General features: G+C 33.8%; 2 protein-coding genes across 3 annotated transcripts; one reads left to right on the top strand and one right to left on the bottom strand.

Annotated features, from left to right (window-relative positions):
* The first annotated feature begins 851 nt into the window (after window positions 1-851).
* LOC141709015 (protein FAR1-RELATED SEQUENCE 5-like) lies at window positions 852-3,053 on the top strand. Its single transcript, XM_074512899.1, has one exon. It carries the CDS (start codon window positions 852-854, stop codon window positions 3,051-3,053), a length of 2,202 nt encoding a protein of 733 aa, XP_074369000.1.
* Window positions 3,054-21,251: 18,198 nt separating this feature from the next.
* LOC141721462 (F-box/FBD/LRR-repeat protein At4g00160-like) lies at window positions 21,252-24,122 on the bottom strand. Of its 2 annotated transcripts, XM_074524407.1 has the most exons (4): window positions 23,772-24,122; window positions 22,817-23,000; window positions 22,068-22,235; window positions 21,252-21,763 (listed from the first exon to the last, which is right to left on the bottom strand). In XM_074524407.1, the coding sequence occupies exons 1-4, from the start codon at window positions 23,987-23,989 to the stop codon at window positions 21,608-21,610; spliced, it is 726 nt and encodes a 241-aa protein (XP_074380508.1). In that variant the 5' UTR covers window positions 23,990-24,122; the 3' UTR covers window positions 21,252-21,607. The 2 variants fall into 2 exon arrangements, with proteins under 2 accessions (XP_074380508.1, XP_074380501.1); XM_074524400.1 differs by having other exon boundaries at window positions 22,817-24,122.
* Between the last annotated feature and the right edge of the window lie 493 nt (window positions 24,123-24,615).

Genomic DNA, 24,615 nt, shown 5'->3' on the forward strand with positions numbered 1-24,615 from the left:
TATAAAAAATTTATGTAATATTGACAAGTAACATGAATGTTATTATGAATTTTAAAATTTTTTTACTAATTATTTTTTTCACCAAAAAAAAATCAAAAAATAAACAATTATCAAAACTGCTTCCGCAATGAATCATAGCGTAAGCTTTTGCTTCCGCAATGAACCATAGCGTAAGCTTTTGCTTCCGCAATGAACCATAGCGTAAGCTTTTGCTTCCGCAATGTTTCATTGCGGAAGGAATTAATGTTTTGACAGTTTCTGCACGTTTTAGCACGTGGGTTGGCTGAAGCATTAAATACATCTTCCGCAATGATTCATTGCGGAAGTGTGCATTAAATTTGCCTTACTGGCTTCGTTTTTTTGCTTTGTAAACCCAATTTCACCATTTTTCTCTATCATTTTTCAGTTTGGAGCCAAAAAGAGGTTAGTTTTTCTTTACTATTTTTAATGGCATCTCATTTATTTAATTATTCAAGTTCATCTAGTGAGCATGACGATTTTGATTATTTTACACCCGTTGGGAAAAATCTGGTTTATCATAAACTTATTGTAGACGATGTTAATGAATTGATAGATGTTGATAATTATAAATTTAAGAAAAAATTGGATATGGATGATGATGATATTGAGTATATGGAAAAAAAGAATATGGATGATGATGATATTGAGTATATGGAAAAAGAGAAATATCATAAAAAAGAAGAGGGAGATTGTAAGGGAAAAGGAAAAATGAATGATGATGATTTTTGTAGAGAAGAGAAAATGAATATAAGTGATGATGATGTTGATGATGATGATGAAGATGATGATATGAGTTTTGACAAAAAAGGTTACGGTTTTTCAAATCAAATATGAATAGTGTTGTGCCTTGCGTTGGTATGTTTTTTAATACTTTGGATGAAGCCGAAATTTTTTATAGAGATTATGGTAGAAGTGTTGGATTTGAGATTATTATTAGGAATACTCATAGACATTCACGGGGTAATGGTATCTCCTCTCATTTGTATATTTATCGTAAGGGTGGAAGACTAGGTTCTATTACGAAATTGGATGTTGATGATGAAAGAAAGGAAAAAAGAAGGATTAGAGATGTAATTCCGAGAACAAATTGTAGTGCTCGAATGTGTGTCACTCATAGAGTTAAAAATGATAAATGGGAAGTAACATTGGTTAAATTAGAGCATGATCATGATATGGTAACCTCGGATAAAGTACAATTCATGCAAAGGTCCAAAAATATAGATCCGGTTACCCGAGCATTGCTTGAGTTATTTGATAAATTGGGCATTGAAACCGCTAAAGCGATGAGATTTCTTGGTGAAACATGGGGTGGTGTGGAAAAACTTGGATTTTCTAATCAAGATGTTCGTAACGTAATTCGTGATATTCGAAGACGGGTGTTCGATTCCGGTGATGCGGGGAGTGGGATGGCATTGCTACGACAATTGAAAGAAAAAAGTTTTGAAAACTTTTTCTATCGAGTTGATTTGGATGAAGAAAATAGAGTTAGAGGTTTGGTTTGGGTTGATCATCGATCATTGAACGCATACACGAATTTTGGAGATGTTATTTCATTTGACTCCACATATAGGAAAAATAGGTATTCTATGCCGTTTATACCAATAACCGGGGTCAATCACCATTACCAAAATATCTTGTTCGGGTTTGCACTCATGCGGGATGAGACGGAGATTTCATATAAATGGGTTTTGAAGACATGGTTGGAAGCCGTCGGAAACAAACCTCCCCTCACTATTATTACGGATCAAGATATAGCATTGGGAAATGCTATTGCCGAGATTTTGCCGGATACCAAGCACATATTATGTTCGTGGTACATAAGTAATAAATTTCCCGAAAAATTGTCGGCTTTGTACACACAATATCCGGAATTTAAAGGGGATTTTAATGATTGCTTGTACAAGTCGTTGTCACCCACGGAATTTGTTGGTAAGTGGGAGGTTTTGGTTGATAAGTATGGACTCGAGGATCATGTTTGGCTAAACGATATGTATGCCATAAAAGATAAATGGATTCGTGCTTACACAAAACAACATTTCTCCGCCGGTATGACCACCACCTCAAGAAGCGAGTTCATGAATTCATTTTTTGACGAGTATGTGAAAGCTTCAACCGGGTTGAAAGAATTCATTGAGAATTCACAAAAGGCTTTGGAAACACAAATTCTTAATGAGGTTAAAGCCGACTACGAGACCGAGTATAAGGAAAGGAGATTGATATTTAATTCTGCCTTGGAAAATCATGCTTCTTCTATTTATACAAAAGAAATGTTTAGGCAATTTCAAAATGAGCTTAGAAAAAGCACATCTTATGTGGTAAATAGTTGCAAAGATGGTTCTAATTACATGTGGAAGTTGTATTTAGTTGAGAAGTATAATGTGCTGGAGAATCTTAGAAGAAGGTATCGGGTAATGGTTTCTTTGGAAGGAAATATTGATTGTGAATGTAAAAAATTTGAACATTCCGGAATGTTTTGCAAACATATCCTATGCTATCTTGACAAGAAACAAAAAACTATGATACCAACAATTTTTATCAAATCAAGATGGACGGCGAGCGCAAATAAAATTGATGGTTTTTCGCCTTATAATCCTCCAGTTCTTGTTGATGTTGGTGATTCAACAACGGCAAGGTATAGTGCTTTGTGTAAATCTTTTCAAGGTTTGGGTGCTCTTGGAAGTTGTTCAAAACCACGATACAATTACGTCATGGATTTGATTGAGAAAGGAAAATGTTACGTGATTGAAAAGTTTCGTGAAGAAGAAAATATTTCAAGAATGGAGGAGGAGTTCCAAGTTTGCGATGAACATGATCCAATATTCAATCCTCCAATGTCACAAACAAAGGGAAGAAAGAAGGATTCGACAAGGTATAAAAGTGGCATTGAGACGTCAACAACAAAGAATAATTCAGGAAGGTCTAAAAGTGGTATTGAGACGTCAACTGAAAAAATCCGTTATTGCGGCTTTTGTGGTGTGGCCGGACATGATAGGAGGCGTTGTCTAAAAAACCCAAATAGAAATTTTAAATGATTTAATTCGTAATTTATTTGAATGTAGAAATTTAAATTAATGGAATGTAATATTTGAATTTGGAATGTAATATTTGAATTTGGCTTTTAAATATTATTTGGTATGTATTTGAGCTATTATTTACTTTTTTATAAGTACAAATTTTAAAAAATTAATGGCTGAAAAAAACAGGGGAGCTAATTCCTCAAAAATTCGAAGCTAAGCAAAAACAGGGGAACATAGGGGACCTTCCGCAATGAATCATTGCGGAATATCTTTCCTTCCTAAATGATTCATTGCGGAAGGTCCCCTGTTTCCCATTCATTGCGGAAGGTCCCCTATTTCCCCTGTTTTCCCCTGTTTTTGCTTAGCTTCGAATTTTTGAGGAATTAACTCAATTTTAAATTTTTTAAAAATTCAATATTAAATGGAAAAAAGTCAGAAATGGTGAAAAAAAATTAGTGACACTATTTTTTAATAATTTCGATGTCTCCTCTAATTTTTGATTAATTTTTAATAAAAGTCCATTTTTTTGATTTTTTCTTTATTTTTAATTCGAATTAATACAATTAAAGGAAAAAAATCAAAAAAAAGAAAAAAGTCAGAAATGGTGAAAAAAAATTAGTGACACTATTTTTTGATAATTCCATTGTCTCCTCTAATTTTTGATTAATTTTTAATAAAAGTCCATTTTTTTATTTTTTTTTTCTTTATTTTTAATTCGAATTAATACAATTAAAGGAAAAAAATCAAAAAAAAGAAAAAAGTCAAAAATGGTGAAAAAAATTAGTGACACTATTTTTTGATAATTTCATTGTCTCCTCTAATTTTTTATTAATTTTTAAGAAAATTCCATTTTTTTATTTTTTCTTTATTTTTAATTCGAATTAATACATATTATTAAAGGAAAAAAATCAAAAAAATAAGAAGAAAAAAATGGGAAATGGGAAATGGTGAAAAAAATTTAGTGACACTATTTTTTCATAATTTCACTCTCTCCTCTAATTTTTAAAATAAATTTTTAAGAAATGTCCATTATTTTTATTTTTTCTTTATTTTTAATTCAAATTATTACATATTATTCAAGGAAAAAATCAAAATAAAATGGAAAAAAATGGGAAATGGTGAAAAAAATTTAGTGACACTATTTTTTCATAATTTCAGTCTCTCCTCTAATTTTTAATTAATTTTTAAGAAATGTCCATTATTTTTATTTTTTCTTTATTTTTAATTCGAATTATTACATATTATTCAAGGAAAAAATCAAAATAAAATGGAAAAAAATGAGAAATGGTGAAAAATATTAGTGACACTATTTTTTCATAATTTCAGTCTCTCCTCTAATTTTTAATTGGAATTTATTCATATGCAGTGACCAAATTATAAAAAAATGAAATAGAGTGACCAAAGTGTGAATTTTGCATAAGTTTCAAGCTTCCACAATGATTCATTGCGGAAGGGTACTGAAACCTGCAGACTGCAGGTTTTGCTGTTTCTGCAGCCTGCAGTTTCCTGCAATTACTAGTTTTCCCGCCCCTGTTTCTACGCTACAAACTCAACAATAAAAATACATAACCATTCCAACAAATCAAACACCAATCCAAATTAACCAATCCAACAAATCAAACACCAATCCTCATCGAAAATGATAAACATTCTAACCATTTATTCTAACATTCAAAAGCTAACCAAATCAAAAATCCAAACCAAATCCAAATAAAAAATGCAACCCAAATTCATACGAACAATTTAACCATTCTAAATAAGTTCATACCAATATGAACAATCGAAAAACTACCACAAGAACCAACATAAGTATACAAATACAAGTCCAATAAATCTTCTAATACAAATTCAAGAAATAAATCATAAACCCAAATTTCTTTGGGTCAATCCCCATGCTGAAAGATGACGAACACGCCCCCTACGCAATTCCCAAGTAATGCGATAACGAAATGTCTCTACATCATCATATGGATGCCAGACAACGTGCTACAATCTAATCCCATTAAGAATGGCATCCACATACTTGCATACATAGACGCCGCAGTCAACTCCAGTATCTTGCTTCGGCCGAGCGCCATCTTCATGAATTTCTTTGTAAATCTCTGGGGGTCCAAGTAATTTAGCCAACACGGGAGGACTTTCTCCTACAATTTCAAATAATTAGTAACAAATATGAAATAATTAAGCATGACTTCTTTTCTATAAGTCTGTATTATGCAAATATGCAAATAATAAATCAAATTAAGGGCTAAAAGACATGAATTCTTTTCTATAAGTCTTTATTATGCATTTTATCCTAAATATGCAAATAATAAATCAAATTAAGGGCTAAAAGACATGAATTCTTTTCTATAAGTCTTTATTATGCATTTTATCATAAATATGCAAATAATAAATCAAATTAAGGGCTAACAAACATGAATTCTTTTCTAATTATGCATTTTATCCTAAATATGCAAATAATAAATCAAATTAAGGGCTAAAAGACATGAATTCTTTTCTATAAGTCTTTATTATGCATTTTATCCTAAATATGCAAATAATAAATCAAATTAAGGGCTAAAAGACATGAATTCTTTTCTATAAGTCTGTATTATGCATTTTATCCTAAATATGCAAATAATAAATCAAATTAAGGGCTAAAAGACATGAATTCTTTTCTATAAGTCTGTATTATGTATTTTATCCTAAATATGCAAATAATAAATCAAATTAAGGGCTAAAAGACATGAATTCTTTTCTATAAGTCTTTATTATGCATTTTATCCTAAATATGCAAATAAAAACACAAATTAAGGGCTAAAAGACATGAATTCTTTTCTATAAGTCTTTATTATGCATTTTATCCTAAATATGCAAATAATAAATCAAATTAAGGGCTAAAAGACATGAATTCTTTTCTATAAGTCTTTATTATGCATTTTATCCTAAATATGCAAATAATAAATCAAATTAAGGGCTAAAAGACATGAATTCTTTTCTATAAGTCTTTATTATGCATTTTATCCTAAATATGCAAATAATAAATCAAATTAAGGGCTAAAAGACATGATTAGAGGTTATCATGAAGTAATACTGGACGGAGTAAAGCATCTTGAAATTACTGAAGGGCCCATCCTCACGAAGTGGATCAACTAATAGAACTTTCAACTTGTTCAAGTCCACAATAAACAAGATCCAATGACCTCCAGTGCATGTAGGAAATAAAGCATAATCACATAACTGGATATCTGGCCCTTGAAATTGCCTATGGTAGGTCTTAAAGAAGTCAATCTGTTCAGCAAGCTCCGCTCCTATCTTCTTGTATGGATCCATCTGTAAAATAGACGTCAGTAACAACATAATTCTAGAAATAATAGACATTTGTAATTAAAGAGAGGTAGGTATTAGATGTTAGTATATTCAGATTTGTGCTAATATTCTTTGTCTGGTACATGAGGAAACTAGGAGCAATGAAAAACCTCTTTGCCGGCGAATGTAGATCCCCGTTTTGCCACATATACCTCTCTCGAAGCCTTACCAACTCCATATAAGCATTGACAACATCATCCTCCAATTCATTCCCGGGTGCCAGGGTCTGCACTTGCTTATTACTAAGGAACATGGTAATATCTGTGTGCCTTTCAAAAATATATAGCAGATCACCAGCCCACCAATGTGTAAAAATCCAGTCGATCCTTCGGTTCTTAATTGGCCTAGTCAAATCACCCCGTCTGTCCTCACCACCACGCCTCTCCTTATCTTTATAAAAGTCTTCACTTCTGTCGATCTGCAAATACATGTCAAAACAATGAACACATGTAACAGGAGTAACTAAATTTGTCAAAATGCATTAATTCTTTTAAATTATACCTCGAATATGGAGGCTAACTTAGCAGGAACACTGGTAACATTACCACGAAAATCAACAAATTCTCGTGTAACAGGAGTACCACTAGCAAGCTACAATTAAATCAACAAACATCATGCTACCATTCAAGAGTAGTTATACATGATGAATTTTAACTCAACACTGAGAAATAAATGATACCTCCATATCAACATGATGAAAAGCAATCGGGAGAGATGGTGTAGCAGAAGCAGTTGTAGCACTATCAATCTGCAGTAAATATAAATCAGCAAAACAATTTAGTCCCACATAAGAAATACTAACTAAGTGGTGGTTGTGATTAAATATACTGATTAGTACCTGAACGCCGGGAGGATGAGTGACAGGAGTGGTCAGCTGTGTCAGAGAGTACCATTCTCAACCTCCTAAAATAATAAAAAATAATAATCACACACAATGCACACAATGCACAAATACAGTTTTAAAGAACCAAATTAATACACTACCTCAACACCGACTGGAACAGAGGTAGAAATGGGAGAGGATGTAGGAGGTGGAACAAATGTAGGAGGGGTAGCGGATGTAGGAGGTGGAATAGATGTAGGAGGGGTAGCGGATGTAGGAGGTGGAACAGATGTGGGAGGGGGAGCCGATGTATGAGGGGTCTGCGGGGAGGGATGAGGTGTTGTACTACCGATAGGATGGGTAGTATGAACATCAACAGTCTCACCCTACAATAACATGTTAATACATATCAATACATTATTTAAGAAGAGAGTACCATATCAATGCATTATTTAAGAAGTTTATCAAGGATTACCTGGCGTAAGCATTTCTGGGAGACATGAAGTGGGTCCTCGGAAGACTGTGCATCACTAGTCTCAGCCTGCGGTAACATTTACAACATTTCAATACATTATCAATTGTAAACAAGTTTATTGTGAAATTTCTGACAAATAAATAATATTACCTCGCGTGCACATTTATGAGATACAGTGCCATGATCAGGTCTTTTAAAGGAGGGTCTATCAACCAAATGACCCCTCCACTCGGTCATGACTCGATCATATCGAGTCAAAAAATCAGGAACCGCCTCATAAAACCAGTCTCCAACATCATGACGGTGTACCACCTGAGCCAACCTCATAGCACTCTCTAACTAAAATATAAAAAAATGATAAATAATAAGGGATTTTTATTCCTAAAAATGCAAGATTTAATCAATTTAAGGGGTAAAATGCAATAATTTTTTTTTAAGTCCTAAATATGAAATAATTAGGCATTTTCTTCCTAAAAATGCAAGATTTAATCAATCTAAGGGGTAAAATGCATTAATTCTTTTTTTAAGTCCTAAATATGAAATTATTAGGTATTTTATTCCTAAAAATGCAAGATGTAATCAATCTAAGGGGTAAAATGTATTAATTCTTTTTTTAAGTCCTAAATATGAAATAATTAGGCATTTTATTCCTAAAAATGCAAGATTTAATCAATTCAAGGGGTAAAATGCATTAATTCTTTTTTTAAGTCCTAAATATGAAATTATTAGGCCTTTTATTCCTAAAAATGCTAGATGTAATCAATCTAAGGGGTAAAATGCATTAATTCTTTTTTTAAGTCCTAAATATGAAATAATTAGGCATTTTATAAAAATGCAAGATTTAATCAATTTAAGGGGTAAATGGATTAATTCTTTTTTTAAGTCCTAAATATGAAATTATTAGGCATTTTATTCCTAAAAATGCAAGATTTAATCAATCTAAGGGGTAAAATGTATTAATTCTTTTTTAAGTCCTAAATATGAAATAATTAGGCATTTTATTCCTAAAATGCAAGATTTAATCAATTTAAGGGGTAAAATGCATTAATTCTTTTTTTAAGTCCTAAATATGAAATTATTAGGCATTTTATTCCTAAAAATGCAAGATTTAATCAATCTAAGGGGTAAAATGCATTAATTCTTTTTTTAAGTCCTAAATATGAAATAATTAGGCATTTTATTCCTAAAAATGCAAGATTTAATCAATTTAAGGGGTAAAATGCATTAATTCTTTTTTTAAGTCCTAAATATGAAATTATTAGGCATTTTATTCCTAAAAATGCAAGATTTAATCAATTTAAGGGGTAAAATTGCAAGAGTTAAGGAAGAGTTATAAAATATACCGCATCAACCATATTCTGTTGGTTATACCAATCACGAGGCCGTATCTTAGTGGCATGCTCAGCTACAAACGGTGCTATCTTCAATTTACTCACCCTCTTATACCAGTACATGTACTCTGTCATCGGTACATAAGCCCCCTCTGTAACAATAGGCATACCCGTGTCAACAAAAGAATCCCACTCCAATATAAACTGTCTCAACAAAACAGTATGGTTATCCCGTTGCATACGGGACAACCTCTCCACACGTAGAAAACTGTGATCCACCGGCTCCTCAGGAATATGCTGCAGCATACCGAACTGTCTCAGAACCCTGTCCGGCATGACATACTCCACCATCTCAAAATGAATCATCGGTATGCGAGCGAGTGTCGTATGTAACATATCCATCATGTCAGTATCATAATCATCGGCACTATAATCAATCCTCCTATAAAACCTCCGATATGGCTGCCATGTCAACCACTCATCTAAAAGCTATCAAAATCTCCCTGATAACCTCTTGTGTGATGGTGAGGGTTACTCCTCATGTTAGCTACCGGTCTAGCCCACGCTGTAGCCCTCGGCAACACAAACCTCGTACACGGTGCAATCTCCGGACGGCCAGGCAATACCCTCTCCCAAGCCCACAACATCAACAACATAGCACACCCGTTTAGACTGCCTGAAGACTTATGCACAACCTTCGACAAACATCTATACAAGTAGCTCGGAACAGCAATCCCCCAAGCATAATCGATAATATGATCAGTGTCCTGTATAAGCTGTAGATATCGGGGGTGCACCACATCCCGAGATGAGGTAGGAAATAATATACCTCCAATCAGAAACAGAAGATATGCCCGGGTGTAAACTATAGGATCCTGTTGAAGAAACTCTGGACTCTGCTCCCCCTCTGGCCTAGAACCATATCTCGTGCGTAACTTGTGAAGAGTCACCCCGCCTCGACCATACATATCAGCCCGCTCCTTCTCAGTCATCCTCAAATCCTCCCAGTTGGTCACCCAATACGGTTTCGGATTATCAAGCTCCGTATGGGTAACAGCACGACCAGTAATAGGCAGCCCCAAGATCATGTAAACATCCTCCAGTGTAATGGTCATCTCACCGAATGTGAAGTGAAATGAGTTAGTCTCTGGCCTCCACCTCTCCACCAGTGCAGTGATCAAGCGAATATCATTCTGCGGAACAACCAAGGGGTTAACAAACACCCCGAAACCTCAGCCTGTAAGCAAATGTATCTACTCCTCATCCAATACCCAGTTACCCATGTTAGCAGTCAACTGTCTAACATCGAGCGTCTCCCTCTCACCCCCATACCATATGAGAGTACTAATGTGATCATCCTGCATGGTCAGCAATGATAGATCCATAGGCCCGCATTCCATATTCATTTTATCTGCAATTTTCAAAACAAGAATTATTTCAGTTTTATATTATAATGCACAAATAAGGGCAGAATAACAAGCAACTAAACAAATAACTGCAAATAAACAAGTAATTAAACAAGGATAGATTATGAACAATTAATTAACAATTAAACAAGTAATTTGCAATTAAATAAGTGTAAACAAGGATATCTTTAAATATATCTTTATTTCAAATTCAAATTAATTATTTTAATCATATATAGTCATTTTCATTAGCCCCAATTAAACAAGTATTTAAACAAATATATATTTAAATACTAAGAAATATCCTTAATTGAAATTATTAATTCAAATTAACCTAATAATTATTCATAACTATTCCAAACCATTTATCATTAATTTTAAATATTAACATAATTATTTGAATGAAATTCACAACTCAAAATTAAACCTAAATTCATTTCTTAACTAATATATTTCAAATTAAAAAATGAAAATGACCTAATGCTTATTTCAAATTATTACTTTAAATTAATTATTCTAATCATATTTAGTCATTCTAATTTGCCCAAATAAACAAGTATGCCTAACTCATATATTTAAATACTAAAAGCATGCCTAATCACCCATAATTATCCCAAATTATCTATCATTAATCCTAAATTTAATCTAATAATTCGAATTAATATGTATATAATTAACCTAATTATTCGAATGAAATTCACAACTCAAAATTAAACCTAAACTAATTTCTCAACTAGTTTATTTGAATTAAAAAATTAAAATGACCTAATTAATCCTAACCATAATTGTTATAAAATCCAAAATTCAACCTAAATTCAAATTAAATCACCACAAATAATGAAGAACATAAAATTCCAACTAAAAAGAATCAAATCAACATATAATTCGAACTAAAAAGCATAACATCAACATTTAATTCAAAATAATCCTAACCCTAATTGTTAAATAAACCTAAATTCGAATTAAATCACCAAAAATATCAAGAACACAAAATTTGAACTAATAATCATCAAGTCAACATATAATTCGAAATAAATTTAAAAAAAATCAAGTACATCATGTGTGTGTATAATCAAGAACAATCTTGTGTGTGTATGTGTTTATAGTCGTATATATACATACATCTCGTGTGTGTGTATACGGTGTGTGTGTGTATACGGTGTGTGTGTGTACGGTGAGAAAAACAAATCTCAGAAAATCGAGGAGGGAGAAGAATAATGAATCGCCTGAAAATAACCTTGAAATCGCCTAAAATCGGTGTGGCTGTGTGTGTTTTTAGTGTTTTAATCGAATGAAAACTGTTAACAGTCGCTGGTTGTGTTTATCAATTAACGACTTCCGCAATGAATCATTGCGGAAGTATTAAGGGCAAAAGGGTAATTTCGATCTATCCGCAATGATTCATTGCGGAAGGACTCCTCATTGCGGAAGGCAGGAGTCCTTCCGCAATGAATCATTGCGAAAAGATGGGTTGGCTACGAAATAGAGCCCAACCATGGTTGGGGAAGGGCACCCATCTACGTATGTATATTGGTTGGTTGGGGAAGGGCACCCATCTACGTATGTATATGTTCTTCATTTAATGTTTATCCTTTTTAATACGTATTTGCTGAATTAGTACTGATAATGCTCATTTAATTGATTTTTGTCAATGTTTTAATTGTTAATTTGAAGTATGTGGTTGTTGTTTGGGAGATGGAGATGAACAAAGCAGAGCAGCCGGTTTTTCTTGACCGCGCGTCTCGAACAATTAGAGGGAGAAGGTATAAATGAAAGTCGTGGTCGTGGAACGATTTTGTTGCTTGTTTCACTTTGTTCTTGATGTAATTTATCTATTTATTCAACTAGCCCGTGTTTTGCAGGGGTTTCAAAAATTATTTAATAAAATAAATAAATAAATTTATAATTTAAATTGAATAATATGATTATGAAAAATTTAATTATCTATATAATAAGTGTATTACATCTAAATATTATGATAAATTTATTTAAGAACTACTTTCGTCACATATGTTATTTTTATGTTATATATTTTATGAGATTATTTCTATAAATAGATCTGTTAAAATTTAAACTTTACTTCAAATTTGTATTAAAAACTTACCATAAGTGGTTTTCAAAAAAAAAACTTACCATAAATAACACAATTCATATTTAAAATTGTATTATAAATTTTCTGTAATTAAAATGGGTTATAATAATTAAAATGGGTCATAATAAGTACATGAATATTTTATAAACCTAATATGGATACTAAACCTAAAAATGGATAGTTCATGGGTCAAATTAAAGTTAAAAATTATATCTGAACCAAAATATATGGATACTAAGTCTTAGGAAAGGGTTATCCGCAATTTATAATATATAGATTTAAGATGCTCAAACGTTGTTTATCTACTGAAAAGGAGAATATATTTGATGTTTTAGTATTTGGAACTTATTGTTAATTCTTGCGTACTGTGTGTTTAGTCGTAGTCCTGCTTATGCTATTTTTGGATTGAGTTTGTCAAGATTTCCAATTTGGCATTTCCCTTTTTTCAAACAGTGCTTTGAAATGTCTTTTCTAACATCTATGTAATCAGCATTGCGATCGTCCTGAAGAACAGAGAGTTTCGACTAGTGACATTTAAATTTGTTTTTTCTGGCCCCTATTACATGTTTGATATCAGGGACTTGCTGCACATGAAAAAGAGACGAGATGACACTTGAGAACATATCAATAACGAAATAGGAGAGGATTGTATGAGCTGCGAACTTGAGCTCGCAGGTCCTGAGTACAAAAGTCAGCCGGATTTATCTTATCTTTCTAAAGCAGTTTGTGAAGAATTGTTTTGTTGTGAGCTTTCTGATAGGGAAGCTTGTTCACAAGTCCTAAGTGCTGACATAAGTAAGGTTAAGAAGGCCACTATCAAAGTTGATTATCTTCTGAGCCCAGCGCACACCTTGCTTCAAATATAGTGTGTTGATCAGAAGGGACTTATCTTTTGATATTTTGAGATCTGCAAAGGACTGGAATATTCAGGTATTTTGAAGTTGCATAATGTAAGATGCAGGAAAAGCTAATTGTTGGACAATTTTTTTCCCTTGTGGGAGTTTTTGTTTGTTGGGATCCCAAGTGATCATTAGCTCAGGTTTAGCTTTGGTTTCTTATCATTTGGCTAATGACAGCTTTGTCTTTCTTAGATTGCCTATTGAAGAGTCCCTTCAAGTGTAAAGGGCTACCGTACTCTTGACTTATTTATTCAAAAATCAGACAGAGGAAAGATTGTGGATCTTACTTACATTCTGCATCTTGCTTGGAAGTGCAATTTGTTCTCTCTGAATTTGGAACAAACATGTATGCAGTAACAGTATCTCTTTTATTTTATAGGCTGAAACTGGAAGACGTTCAACAACAGATCGCCAGTGTAAGGTTTACAGATTCCTCTTGATTGACAGCTGGGAATTTCAGTTAGCTAGTAAACGAGCAAAAAATGAGATCGCAGATAGAGTGAGGAAGACACTGATGGGCTGGTAGAGAATATTTGGGAAACTGAAGGGTGTACATTGTATTGAGAAAATGCAAGTAGAACAAATATGTACGAATATGCATTTAAATATGTAACTCCAAAAGAACAAAGTCACTCGACTAGAGTTGTTTCAATGTATATTTTTTAAAATGCCGAGTCAATTGCCTCTAACATCAAACACCATGCGCAATTCACGCCATTGTTTTCTCCATAAGGGTTTGAGGCTCCCAAGGCATACTTTGCTACTACACAGAGTGTTCGTGATTCACTCATCGTTAACTGGAATGCAACATATGATTTCTATGAAAAGATGAAGGTAATGTTAGAAAATTAGGATTTTAGAGCTTAATTTAATTATGTTCTTGATGTTAATCCTAAAATCTAATGATTGAAAATTGTTCAATGATATTTGAACTTAAATTTTCATGTATGGTTTTAAGAATTTTCTTAATGAAATTCATATGAAATGAGAGTTGAAAGTAGATTGGAAAAGCTTGGAAAAATTTGAGAATGTTTGTCCCACATTGAAATAAATAAAGGGGGTTGTGTGCTTTATATGGTATTACCCACATGAGTAGTATACAACTACTAAGATGTGTGATGGTCCATTGTGTTGTTATGTGCTTCACGCGCGCCCCACCCCACCTCTCTGCATTTTCCGGCGACTGAGGTGCTGGTCGAATTGGAGCTTTTGTTGCTGTCGTTAACATAAACTCCGAGCTGTTTTATCCTGGTGGAGATATGACTCAGCTGTGATCATTTTTCTTATTTCAGTCACTGTTAAAAGCTATGGTTTCGGGTACATCTTTTTTTCTCTCTTCGTTATTTCATGTTTTGTTTTGTTAACTGTGGTCTTGGCCTAAACTTGCTAAATTTTTTATACACTTGCTTCTATGTTGCTATATTTGTTAGTGAGATTTACAACAGGTAAAGCAAGCATACTACTTGTCCATGGAATTTGTGCAGGTAATATGGTACTCTACCTTGCTGTTAAGCGTTGATTCGTATTGTTATTGTTGCCTTACCATCTGCCTTGGTCGTAGTATATGTTATTTTAGTGATAACTTGTCAAATTTTAATATGCTCTCATGTTGGTGAAGTACTAATGTTGCATTTATCGTTTCTTTTTATTAGGGTGGCGCACTGTTAAATTAAATTCCATTAGTAACTTGGAATTTCTTTTTAGTAGGGCATTTTGATGGGTAATCGTGACTAGCCATGCATTTTAAGTGTCCAAGGCAGGAGATTAATTGTTCTATTAAGTATGTTCAATGTTGGGTATCCTTTATTCCCGGTAAATTTGTAGACTGTACCTAATATTGATGTCACAAATGTTTGTTTCTCAGCTAAAGCTAAAGATGAATATGCTAGTCTAAGAAACAAAGCTGCAGGGTCTAGGACACAGGAGACATTGATCCCAGGCTGGAGGCAATGGTCTAAATGATTGCTTGCAGATTCTTTTTTGCATTTTATGTTAGGCCAATTCCAAAGGATAATATTGTTTGTATTAATTTTTGTTCATAACACTCTTTCGGATGTTTGCATTTTTGACCTATTCGACCTGTTCTGAAGTAGCAACTTGAAGTGTTTGGCAGTGAGGGATTGCAGTTGGATGGTCTTTGAGTTTTTTTAGTTGGTTCCGTATGAGTCATGTACATTGTCAAGAGTCTTTGTTCTTGGTTCTTTAAGTTTAGTTGGTTAGTCTCTTAGTTAAGTTGCTTTTCTTGTTGTTCATGTCTTTCTCTTTTGGTTTTAGTGTTGTACTTGTCCTCTTCTACAATTGGAGGACCCTTATCGATCTATGAATTCAGGCTTTCCGAGAAAAAGACACCTATACTTGCTGCTCAGGTTGTTATAGCCATTTTCTGGTTTGGCTTTATACGCGATTTTTGTCCTATAACATCATATGGAGTCTGCAGAGATATAATTTGGGTGTTACTATAGGCCATCTATAGTAATAAAATCTCATACGCATAAGGGTTTTCATTAAAAACACTCCTTTCGCCATTCAAATCATACAGTAATAAAATTTGAACAGAAAGAAAATTGCTTAGATCTGATTCTGTTGTAAATGATCTAGACTAAGAAGAATAATATTAGAGTTATTAAAAAAATCTTTAACCACAAGGTGCGATTCAAGTTAAAGATTATCCTAACCACTTAATGGAGTCTAAAATATGTGATAATAATTGTGTAACATTGAATGGAGTTTACAGAGGCTCATATATACCAAGTAAGAAGAATATGATACAGCGAAAGTAATAGTCTAACAAAAAAGTCCCAAGCATATAATTTGGGATCGGAAAACAAACTTTTGCAATCTTCTCCACCCGAAGAGTCTTCAAATTTTTGTAGTTTATGTTTCGCATCATTGATACGAGTGTTAACATCCTATACTTTACCTTTGGTATCATCTATCAGCAGTAATTTGCATGAAGCTCGGTGATTAGGGGACTTTGAAAACCAGAGATGCTGTACACCTTTGGCTGGTAACATTAGCATATAGCATTAAGTAAGCTAGGAACTTTTCAAAATAAAGGATACAAAGTCAATAAGACCTCAAGACTAGACAACAGACAAGTTAATAGCGCCATTCAAAAAACTCTTAAACGCACAACAAATCCATGAAGATTAGGGACCAGACAGTAGATCATCTCCAATGAACCCAGCAGCAAGTTTAGAACCCATACTACCAAAAGCATTTTGAATCTCTTTGATTTTATCCATGCGGAGAGCCTGCAACTTTTGTTGTTTACTTTTAGCATCGCGAATTTGACCTTCAATTGCATGAAGCTGCGGGAACAAGGGCCCTGAAAACCTGAGATGTTCTATATAGTTCAGGTGGTTTACCAACCAACTTACATTGAATCCATGATTCTGCAAGCAAGAAAATACATCCCTGTATTTCACAATCATCTCAGGATTAACATCAGTCATAGATATTTTGATAAAGTTATTCACTGAGGTGCACAACATATTCAGATTCACTGTAGATAACTTCTTGTTTTCCGTGGTGAAGTGCTCAAAGGTTTCTGGGTACTTGTGCATGATGCGATCGAGCAGACATACAAACTCAGACTTGATCCCATGGCCCCGCCATAAATCTTCATTACATCTAGAAGAGCTCACTCGATTGTTGCTTGTCCCTACAATTAGTTCACCATATTGTCTAACCCTGTCACCATCAGCATCTACGAAAGAATTCTCCACCACATGCTGTACTTGCAGTTTCATGTCCACCATGGCAACGCCCACTGATTTACTTACATTTTGACAATCAACCAGCTTCTTGGTTGGAGCTACCAAGGGCTCCTGTAGCACCATATTTTCAGCCATCACTGAAACTGCAGGTGTTGGAGTAATTATGCTCTTCTGAAAAAAGGCAAAAATCAGTAATATTATCGCTGACTAACATAAGGAAAGGGTATCTTTTATTTAGTTTGACACAAAAAAAATGTTTGGACTAAAGTAGAACAGTATGCACCATAAGAATTGAGCATAATAGTGGTAGACCATCTGAAGAATAATGCCAGTTTGCATATCAAGTTCTACAAATGTGGCAAGAACATATACCCAAAACTAATGATTAACTGCATCTTTATATAGAACTGGTATTTTTTAGCCATAAGCAAGTTGGCATGGCTCAGTTGCTAACGTGTAAAATACATATATTAGTTTTATAAAACAAAGGTAAACTAGCCTAAACAACTACATTTTCACTGCTATTTCTAAAAATCACATATATTCAGATGTGTGTATGTACATCAGTACATGTGCTTTTGTCTCACTCGTGTGGTACATTTCTTTCGATTGCCAATTGTCATCAATCCCCAGAGAAAGTCAATACTGTAGAACCTAGCGGCCTGATATTATCGTCATCTCTGTTGGGTGCTGCGTTTAAATGAGTTCACACTAAGAAAAGATCTATTAACAGGATCTAGCTAGATTGTATTGGATTCTGAACTGGATCAGTGGATTTGCATTCTAATGGAGCCTAGCAACTTGATTCGTGCACTCGGATTCCCCCCCCCCTAGTATTCTGACCAAATGACAATTTGAACCTTAATAAGAGAACTTTCACATTTTAACAAGTCCTAAAAGGAATTAAAACTGTTGTTAGTTATAATTCAAACCCCTGAACAGCCAGTGTAACTAAAAATTCTCAACAGAAAACAGATCAGTACCTCGCGTTTAGGATCCAAACTGTACATATAACTGATTATCAAGATTTAAAATAACAATTGTAAAGATTAGGGTTTTATGAACAAAGTTAATACTTTGAAGATATATAATCTTAAAGAGTAAGCTTTTGTTATTCAATATATATAGACAGGAAATAGCAATAAATTAAGTTGATCCAGTTATCTGCTTTCTTCCAAGTACAAATTGGTAAATTCAAAGAAAACTTGCAAAAACGAATAATTCTTATTAATCAATGCCAACATGTGCCCTCTTCCCTAAAAACAAGTCTAATTGATGCATTGAGTTATCGAGAAGGATAATATTTTTATTAAATACCTGAGGCAATGTTGTGACCATGGTGGCACTTGGAGATCCACCAAGTAAGTAGCTTCTAAGACCACCAGGTATACTTAACTCTTTATATCCCCGTGGCAGCTTCACATGCCTCAAGTTAAAGAATGGGGACGGAAAACTTGCAAGAAGTTTAGAAATTGTAGAAAGTGCCTACCAAAAGATCAAACTAGATTAATAAAAATACGAAATATCATTTAGCTGAATTGTAATTTGGATGTGCATTTCAAAATGCACCTAAACTAAAATATAACAAGCTAATTGCTCTTTGCTCACGTACTTTTTAAGTATGTGCAGGGAAGCTATATCACTCGAGGAGCTAAAGATAAGTTACATAACTACTTCTCTTGGGCAAAATCATGAATTCCAAGAATTTTCCACTAGATTAATTTGTAAGGAGCAACAATTAAAAACTTGGTCAGGTTTGGTAGTTAACTTCAGTTGGTGTTTAAAATGATAAACTGTTAAAACCGCAATCAAGATACCATAACAATAGAAATAGGTATTTGATCATATGAGCAAAGCAAGAGTGTAACTATCCCAGGCAAGTTCGGAAGTAAAACTCCTTGCTGTTAAAGATGGATATAGGCTTCTAACAACTTTATCTAAGAAATTACAAATTAAAATTTGTATTTGGAGGTTCTAATTCATGACTAACTACCTACTAACATTTGCATCGAAACTAAGTTTACCAAGGCCATACGTAACACAATCACGTACAAATACTATCTTCAAAAAGAGAAACAAATAAAGGCATTGTTTATACATAAATTTATACATTAAGTTACCTCAAGGCTCTCCATGTCAAAACTAAGATTCCTGGCAGTCCCAAGTCCCGAGAGCAAGCTTGTAAATCTTGGATAGTATTTTTTCCTATCATCGAGGTCCAGGTCCCCAAACGAACCCCTTAACTTTACATCTACATTCTTCAGCTCAGAAACTCCAAACATGATAGCAAAGATACCAACAGAACTAAAATTGCAGAGCTGTGGTGCCAAAACCACAATATTATGGGGAAGACTACCTTTGATTCCGATATTCAGGTTTATCAACCCAGGACAAGATATCAGGAGATCTCGTTGCACATCCGAATCGTTCAAAATTAGTGTGAGATTTTGTAGATTAACAAGTGCGGATAATATGTCACTCACATTCTCAGGAAGAATCACATCGTGCATATCTAGACTTAATAAAGCAGGAAAGTCCCAAATCGTTTGCGGCAATGTACATTCAGACAGACAAATAGTTTGTAGATTAGGCAAACAGAAAGAAAACGATGAAAGCAATAAATCCCAATTAGCGAGACGCAAATTTGTCAACGAAGGCAAGCAGGTCAAACATGAATTCGATAACTCACAAGATTCATCCATAGCTGGACACCTCCAATCAAGATAAGTCAAAACAGGTAAATTCCACGAATCCGAATCTTTAAATTCCATATCCAATGTGAGTTTCTCTAACGAGTTAGAACTTAAACGTGATAACGGAAAAGGATGAATATCGCAAAACATTTCAAGATACAAGCATCTGACATTGTGTTGAACTGCATACTCAACAGAAGTTTCAAGTAAAGTTCCAGGCAGTCTTTTCATGTAAATACACAAAGACAATTCGTCAATAGAAGAGTGTTGGTTTCGATTACCGAAAACATGGCCAAGAAGCCTGCATCTATCGCCCCTGGTACTGAAATGGAGAAAAGGGAGACTAGTCCAGGTAAGCTTCCATCGTTTCGAGAGAACGCTGGATTGAACAGCTTGTTTGGCATTCAAGAATGAGTAGATTTTATGAATGAGTTCATCTGGTAATCTGCTGATTCTGTCTTGTTCAAGAGTTGTTCTCAATTTCTTGTTACAGGGAGACCCCATTTTAGTAATTACAAATATTTTCTAGCGCCAACACTAACTCCTTGAACTCTTCATCTCATGTTATTTTTGGTATAAAAAAAAAGAAAAAAAAAAAGAGGCCGTGCCTGTGCACTGCATCCTTCTACTAATTCATTGGACTGTACAATGTACCGAAAAACCTGGGTCGGGACATCTCGGTGTTAGGGGCCTTTTTCGGTCTTACCGTGAAATCTCGATTTTTGAGAAATATGAATAATTTTTTCTGGTGCCGACTTGAATAAATGGATTTAATGAATAATTTTACTAAATACATCAATGAAAATAATAAAAATCAATTTGTATGGCCTCATTATAAATGAATTTTCATTATATTTTAAATAATTTTTATTATATTTTTTTTATATTTATATAATATATAAATATATTTGGTTCAATAAAAACTTTTCATACACACTAATAAACCATATCTTCTTGAAAAATGCTTCTAATATTCAATGTTTTTTCCGTTGTATCTTCTCGCACAATTTCTGGAAGATTCTATAGACACAAGTGGAATATATGATATTGCTTGTATACTAATCTAGAATTTAAATATAAAGAATGTAAGAATTAATTAAAAAATTAAAACCATAGTAAAGGTTTGGCACATCTAAGCATAAAATATATGTAAATATCTTGACAAAATAAAATGTATAAAATAATATATAATTATAATTTGAGAAAGGTTTAGTCGTTTAGAGAAAGAAATAGCTACTTGTGTAGGAAATCTTTTTAAATTCTTTGAATGTTTGTGGACAGAGAAGACAAATGTAGATTTTCTTGAAGAAATTCTAGAATACCAGAAGTTTTGTTGTTGAAAAACTTAAATACATGAAAGTCAAAGAGGTTCAATGGCCGGAAGTCCAGGTTCTCTCCCCTTGAGTGAGGTTCAATAGCAAAACAGGATTGGCATATTTTTGAACCATAACAATAGGTGTTCTATAACAATTAAGTTGGAAGCCAAACACCAGAAACAATGCATTACAAAAACAAAATACAGTACTCAACAGACTAAAGTTTGGACAAGTTAATAACGCATCCCAATAAAACTCTCAAATGCACAATCAATTCATAAAGGTTAGGGACCAGACAGTAGGTCATCTCTAATAGAACCAGCAGCAAGGTTAGTACCCTTAGTTCCAAAGTCGGAGTTAACCTCATGGCCCTGCCATATTCCCAAATCTATACTACCCTTAGTACAACTCACCCGATCGTTGCTCAACTAGAGGATCAGTTTATCTAGCTCTGTTGGCATCAACTAAAGAATTCTCCGTTCTTGAACCCCCATGTCAACTGTCACAGTTTTGTTTACATATTGACAGTCACATGGCACCTTGGTTGGAGCTGCCAAGGGCTCTTGCAGCACCACATTTTCAGCCGCCACTGAAACTTCTCGTGGTTGATGAATCCTGTTCTGAAAAAGAAATCGAAAATTTTCGTGATATGTCTCTAGCTGACATTAGAAAAGGGTCTTTATATGATATATTTAGTTCTACCAAATATAACTTGGCCTAAGTAGTACAGTACAAACTATAGCAGTTGTGCCTAAACACTAGCATCAAACTTGATGAATTAAAAAAACTGCTTTGTCCCCACTTCCCCATGTCAATACCTAATAAATGCTACATTCCTACATGGCTACACGCATTATATATCCTACAAAAACAAGACAAAAATTTCATGGGGGTATTGAGAAAAACAAAATATTCATTAAATACCTGAGCTACTGATGAGACAATGGTGGCTCTAGGAGAACCACCAAGTAAGTAGCTTCTAAGAGCACTAGATAAACTTGATTCTTTATACTCCATTGGTAGCTTCAAGTACTTCAAATTAATGAATGGAGAAGAAACACTTGCTTGAATGTTGATAATCTCTGAAAGTGCCTATGAAATATGCAAACAATATTTGAGAAGAAACAAAAACATCCATCAAATAACTAGTAATTTAGATGAGCATTTCATATTGCATCAAAGAAAATAATAATCCCAGTGCTTAAGTATGACTTTTTCTTAAGTATTTGCACTCGAGAAGCTAAACAGAAGTGACCTAATTACTTTCTAATTTCTATTGGGAAACTTATAAATTGCTGTTGTGTTACCTTATAATTTGGTCAACTTTGGTACAGTACTTGAATTATATATTAATGCTTAAGGTTTAATAGATACTCGGTGTGTATAACTACGATAATAACTATCTGCGGATGAGCAAAACAAGTTTGCAACTGTCATGAGCATATTCAAACTTCAAAACTACCTGCTTTTAAAAGATAGATTGTATAATGTTTGTAATAATGATTCAAACTGAATGTGTATTGGAGGGTTGGATCCGTGACTATAACTACATAAAATTAAAAAAATTTAAAGATAACTGACATTCCAAAAAAAACTATCAATACTACCTTCATCCAGAGAAGAAAATGAAGACATTATTAATATTTTCAGATAAAAGTTGCATATAAAGTTACCTTAATGCTCTCCAGGTCAAATGAAATATTCTTGGCAGTACCGAGTCCTGAAAGCATACATGTAAACCCCTGATAATATTTTTTCTTATTTAGATGGCCCCCATAGCTAAACCAGTCCTTCAACTTTATATTGACATTCTCCAACTCAGGAGCTTCAACTTTAATTGAAAATATACCGAGAGAACTGAAATTACAGAGTAGTGGAGCTGAAACCACAATTTTACCATAAGAAGAAGGACGAAACTCAGCCCTGATATTGAGGTTGAGCAATTGAGGACAAGATATGGAATGATCTTGTTTTGTGCAATTCCACCCTAAATATAATGTGAGATGTTTTAGATTGACAAGGGTAGAGAACATGTCACTCATATTTTTAGGAAGATTAACATCTTCCATATGTAGACTTGATAAAGCTGGGAGATGCCATACCATTCGGGGTAAAGTACAGATTAGCAGATGGAGAATTGTTAAATTAGGGAAAGAGAAAGATATTTCTGATAAATCCGAAGAGTCAAGACGCAACGATCTTAAGGCAGGCAAGGAGGTCAACAATGATTCAAGTACATTGGCCTTTACATCATAACTATATGGGTGTTTCAAGTGGAGAGTTGTCAAAGCAGGTAAATTAATAAAAATTTCTTCACGTAGTAACAAGTCCAATTTCAGTTTTTTTATGGAATTAGAGCTGAGTGTGAATAATTTAAATGGTGTATTTCCAAAACTCCTGCGATAGCAAATATTTAATTCCTGGACATTGTGCGAGATAGCATACTGAATAAACTTTTCGACGACACATCCACGAAATTTCTCCCTAGAAACACTCTGATTTACAGTTAACTTGTGGGGAACATACATTTTCAATTCGAAAAGAGGGGATTGATGGTTTCGGTTAGACAAAACATGGCGAATGAGCATAGTATACCGAGAAACATCACCGAAAGGTAAGGAGTCATACCGACCAAAACCAAGAAAAGGGAGAGTAGTCCAAATGAGCTTCCATCGTTTCGAGAGAACGCTGGATTGAACTGCTTCTTTGGCATCCAAATGCGAATAGATTTTATGAATAAGTTCATCAGGCAATCCACTGATTCTGTCCTCATCACCTTTTATTCTTTTTAATTTCTTCTCCGCTCTAGCCAATAATATATATTGTCTTCTCCTCCGTTCGTCCATTATCTAAACCCTAACACTTATTAATTATATATCACTGCAGAGGTTTCGGGCCGGTTAAATTTATGGGGTGAGACTTCAAACTTCACAGGGGCTCTTTTGTTGTGTTGAGTATTTATGTAGAGCTATCTTGTTCGTTTTTCTCGGCACACGGCACCAGAAAATTTCCATAAGAGGATAAAGTTGGGACACATAAATTATAGACACATTTTTTTTTAAATAAATAAATTGTTAAATATACATGATTTTTTATTTAAATCTTGTCAAAAAAATATTTAGACGAACTTAAATTGTTCAACTTGTTCTTGTCATGGAAAAAAGAGTATTATACAACTTTGATAAATAAATATTGGATAAAATAATAATGTGGTATGTTATTGAAATAAAAGTTGAAATAAGAGTATGGTGATTTTGTAGCTTATCTATCGGATCACCAACACGAGCCTGCAGATCTTGTAGTTGAATTTTGGCATCAGCAATACGGCAGTCAATTGTTGAAGCTCCGTGATTAGGGGATCTAATACCGGAGATGTTGGATATAGTTCAGCATTAACCTCGGAGCCGCGCCATAACCCAACATCTCTTGTACCTATCAAAGAGGTCACCCCTTCAACTGAAGAATCAATTTG

Source organism: Apium graveolens, chromosome 1, assembly GCF_009905375.1.
Source record: "Apium graveolens cultivar Ventura chromosome 1, ASM990537v1, whole genome shotgun sequence".
Classification (NCBI taxonomy): Eukaryota; Viridiplantae; Streptophyta; class Magnoliopsida; order Apiales; family Apiaceae; genus Apium; species Apium graveolens.

Excerpts from the sequence above, each read along its gene's own strand:
- LOC141709015 (XM_074512899.1), top strand. The coding sequence starts at position 852 with ATGAATAGTGTTGTGCCTTGCGTTGGTATGTTTTTTAATACTTTGGAT.
- LOC141721462 (XM_074524400.1), bottom strand. The coding sequence starts at position 23,989 with ATGGACGAACGGAGGAGAAGACAATATATATTATTGGCTAGAGCGGAG. Across the intron at positions 22,236-22,816 it reads TTGACCTGGAGAGCATTAAG|GCACTTTCAGAGATTATCAA; the intron begins GTAACTTTATAT and ends CATATTTCATAG. Across the intron at positions 21,764-22,067 it reads TTGTCTCATCAGTAGCTCAG|AACAGGATTCATCAACCACG; the intron begins GTATTTAATGAA and ends TTTCTTTTTCAG.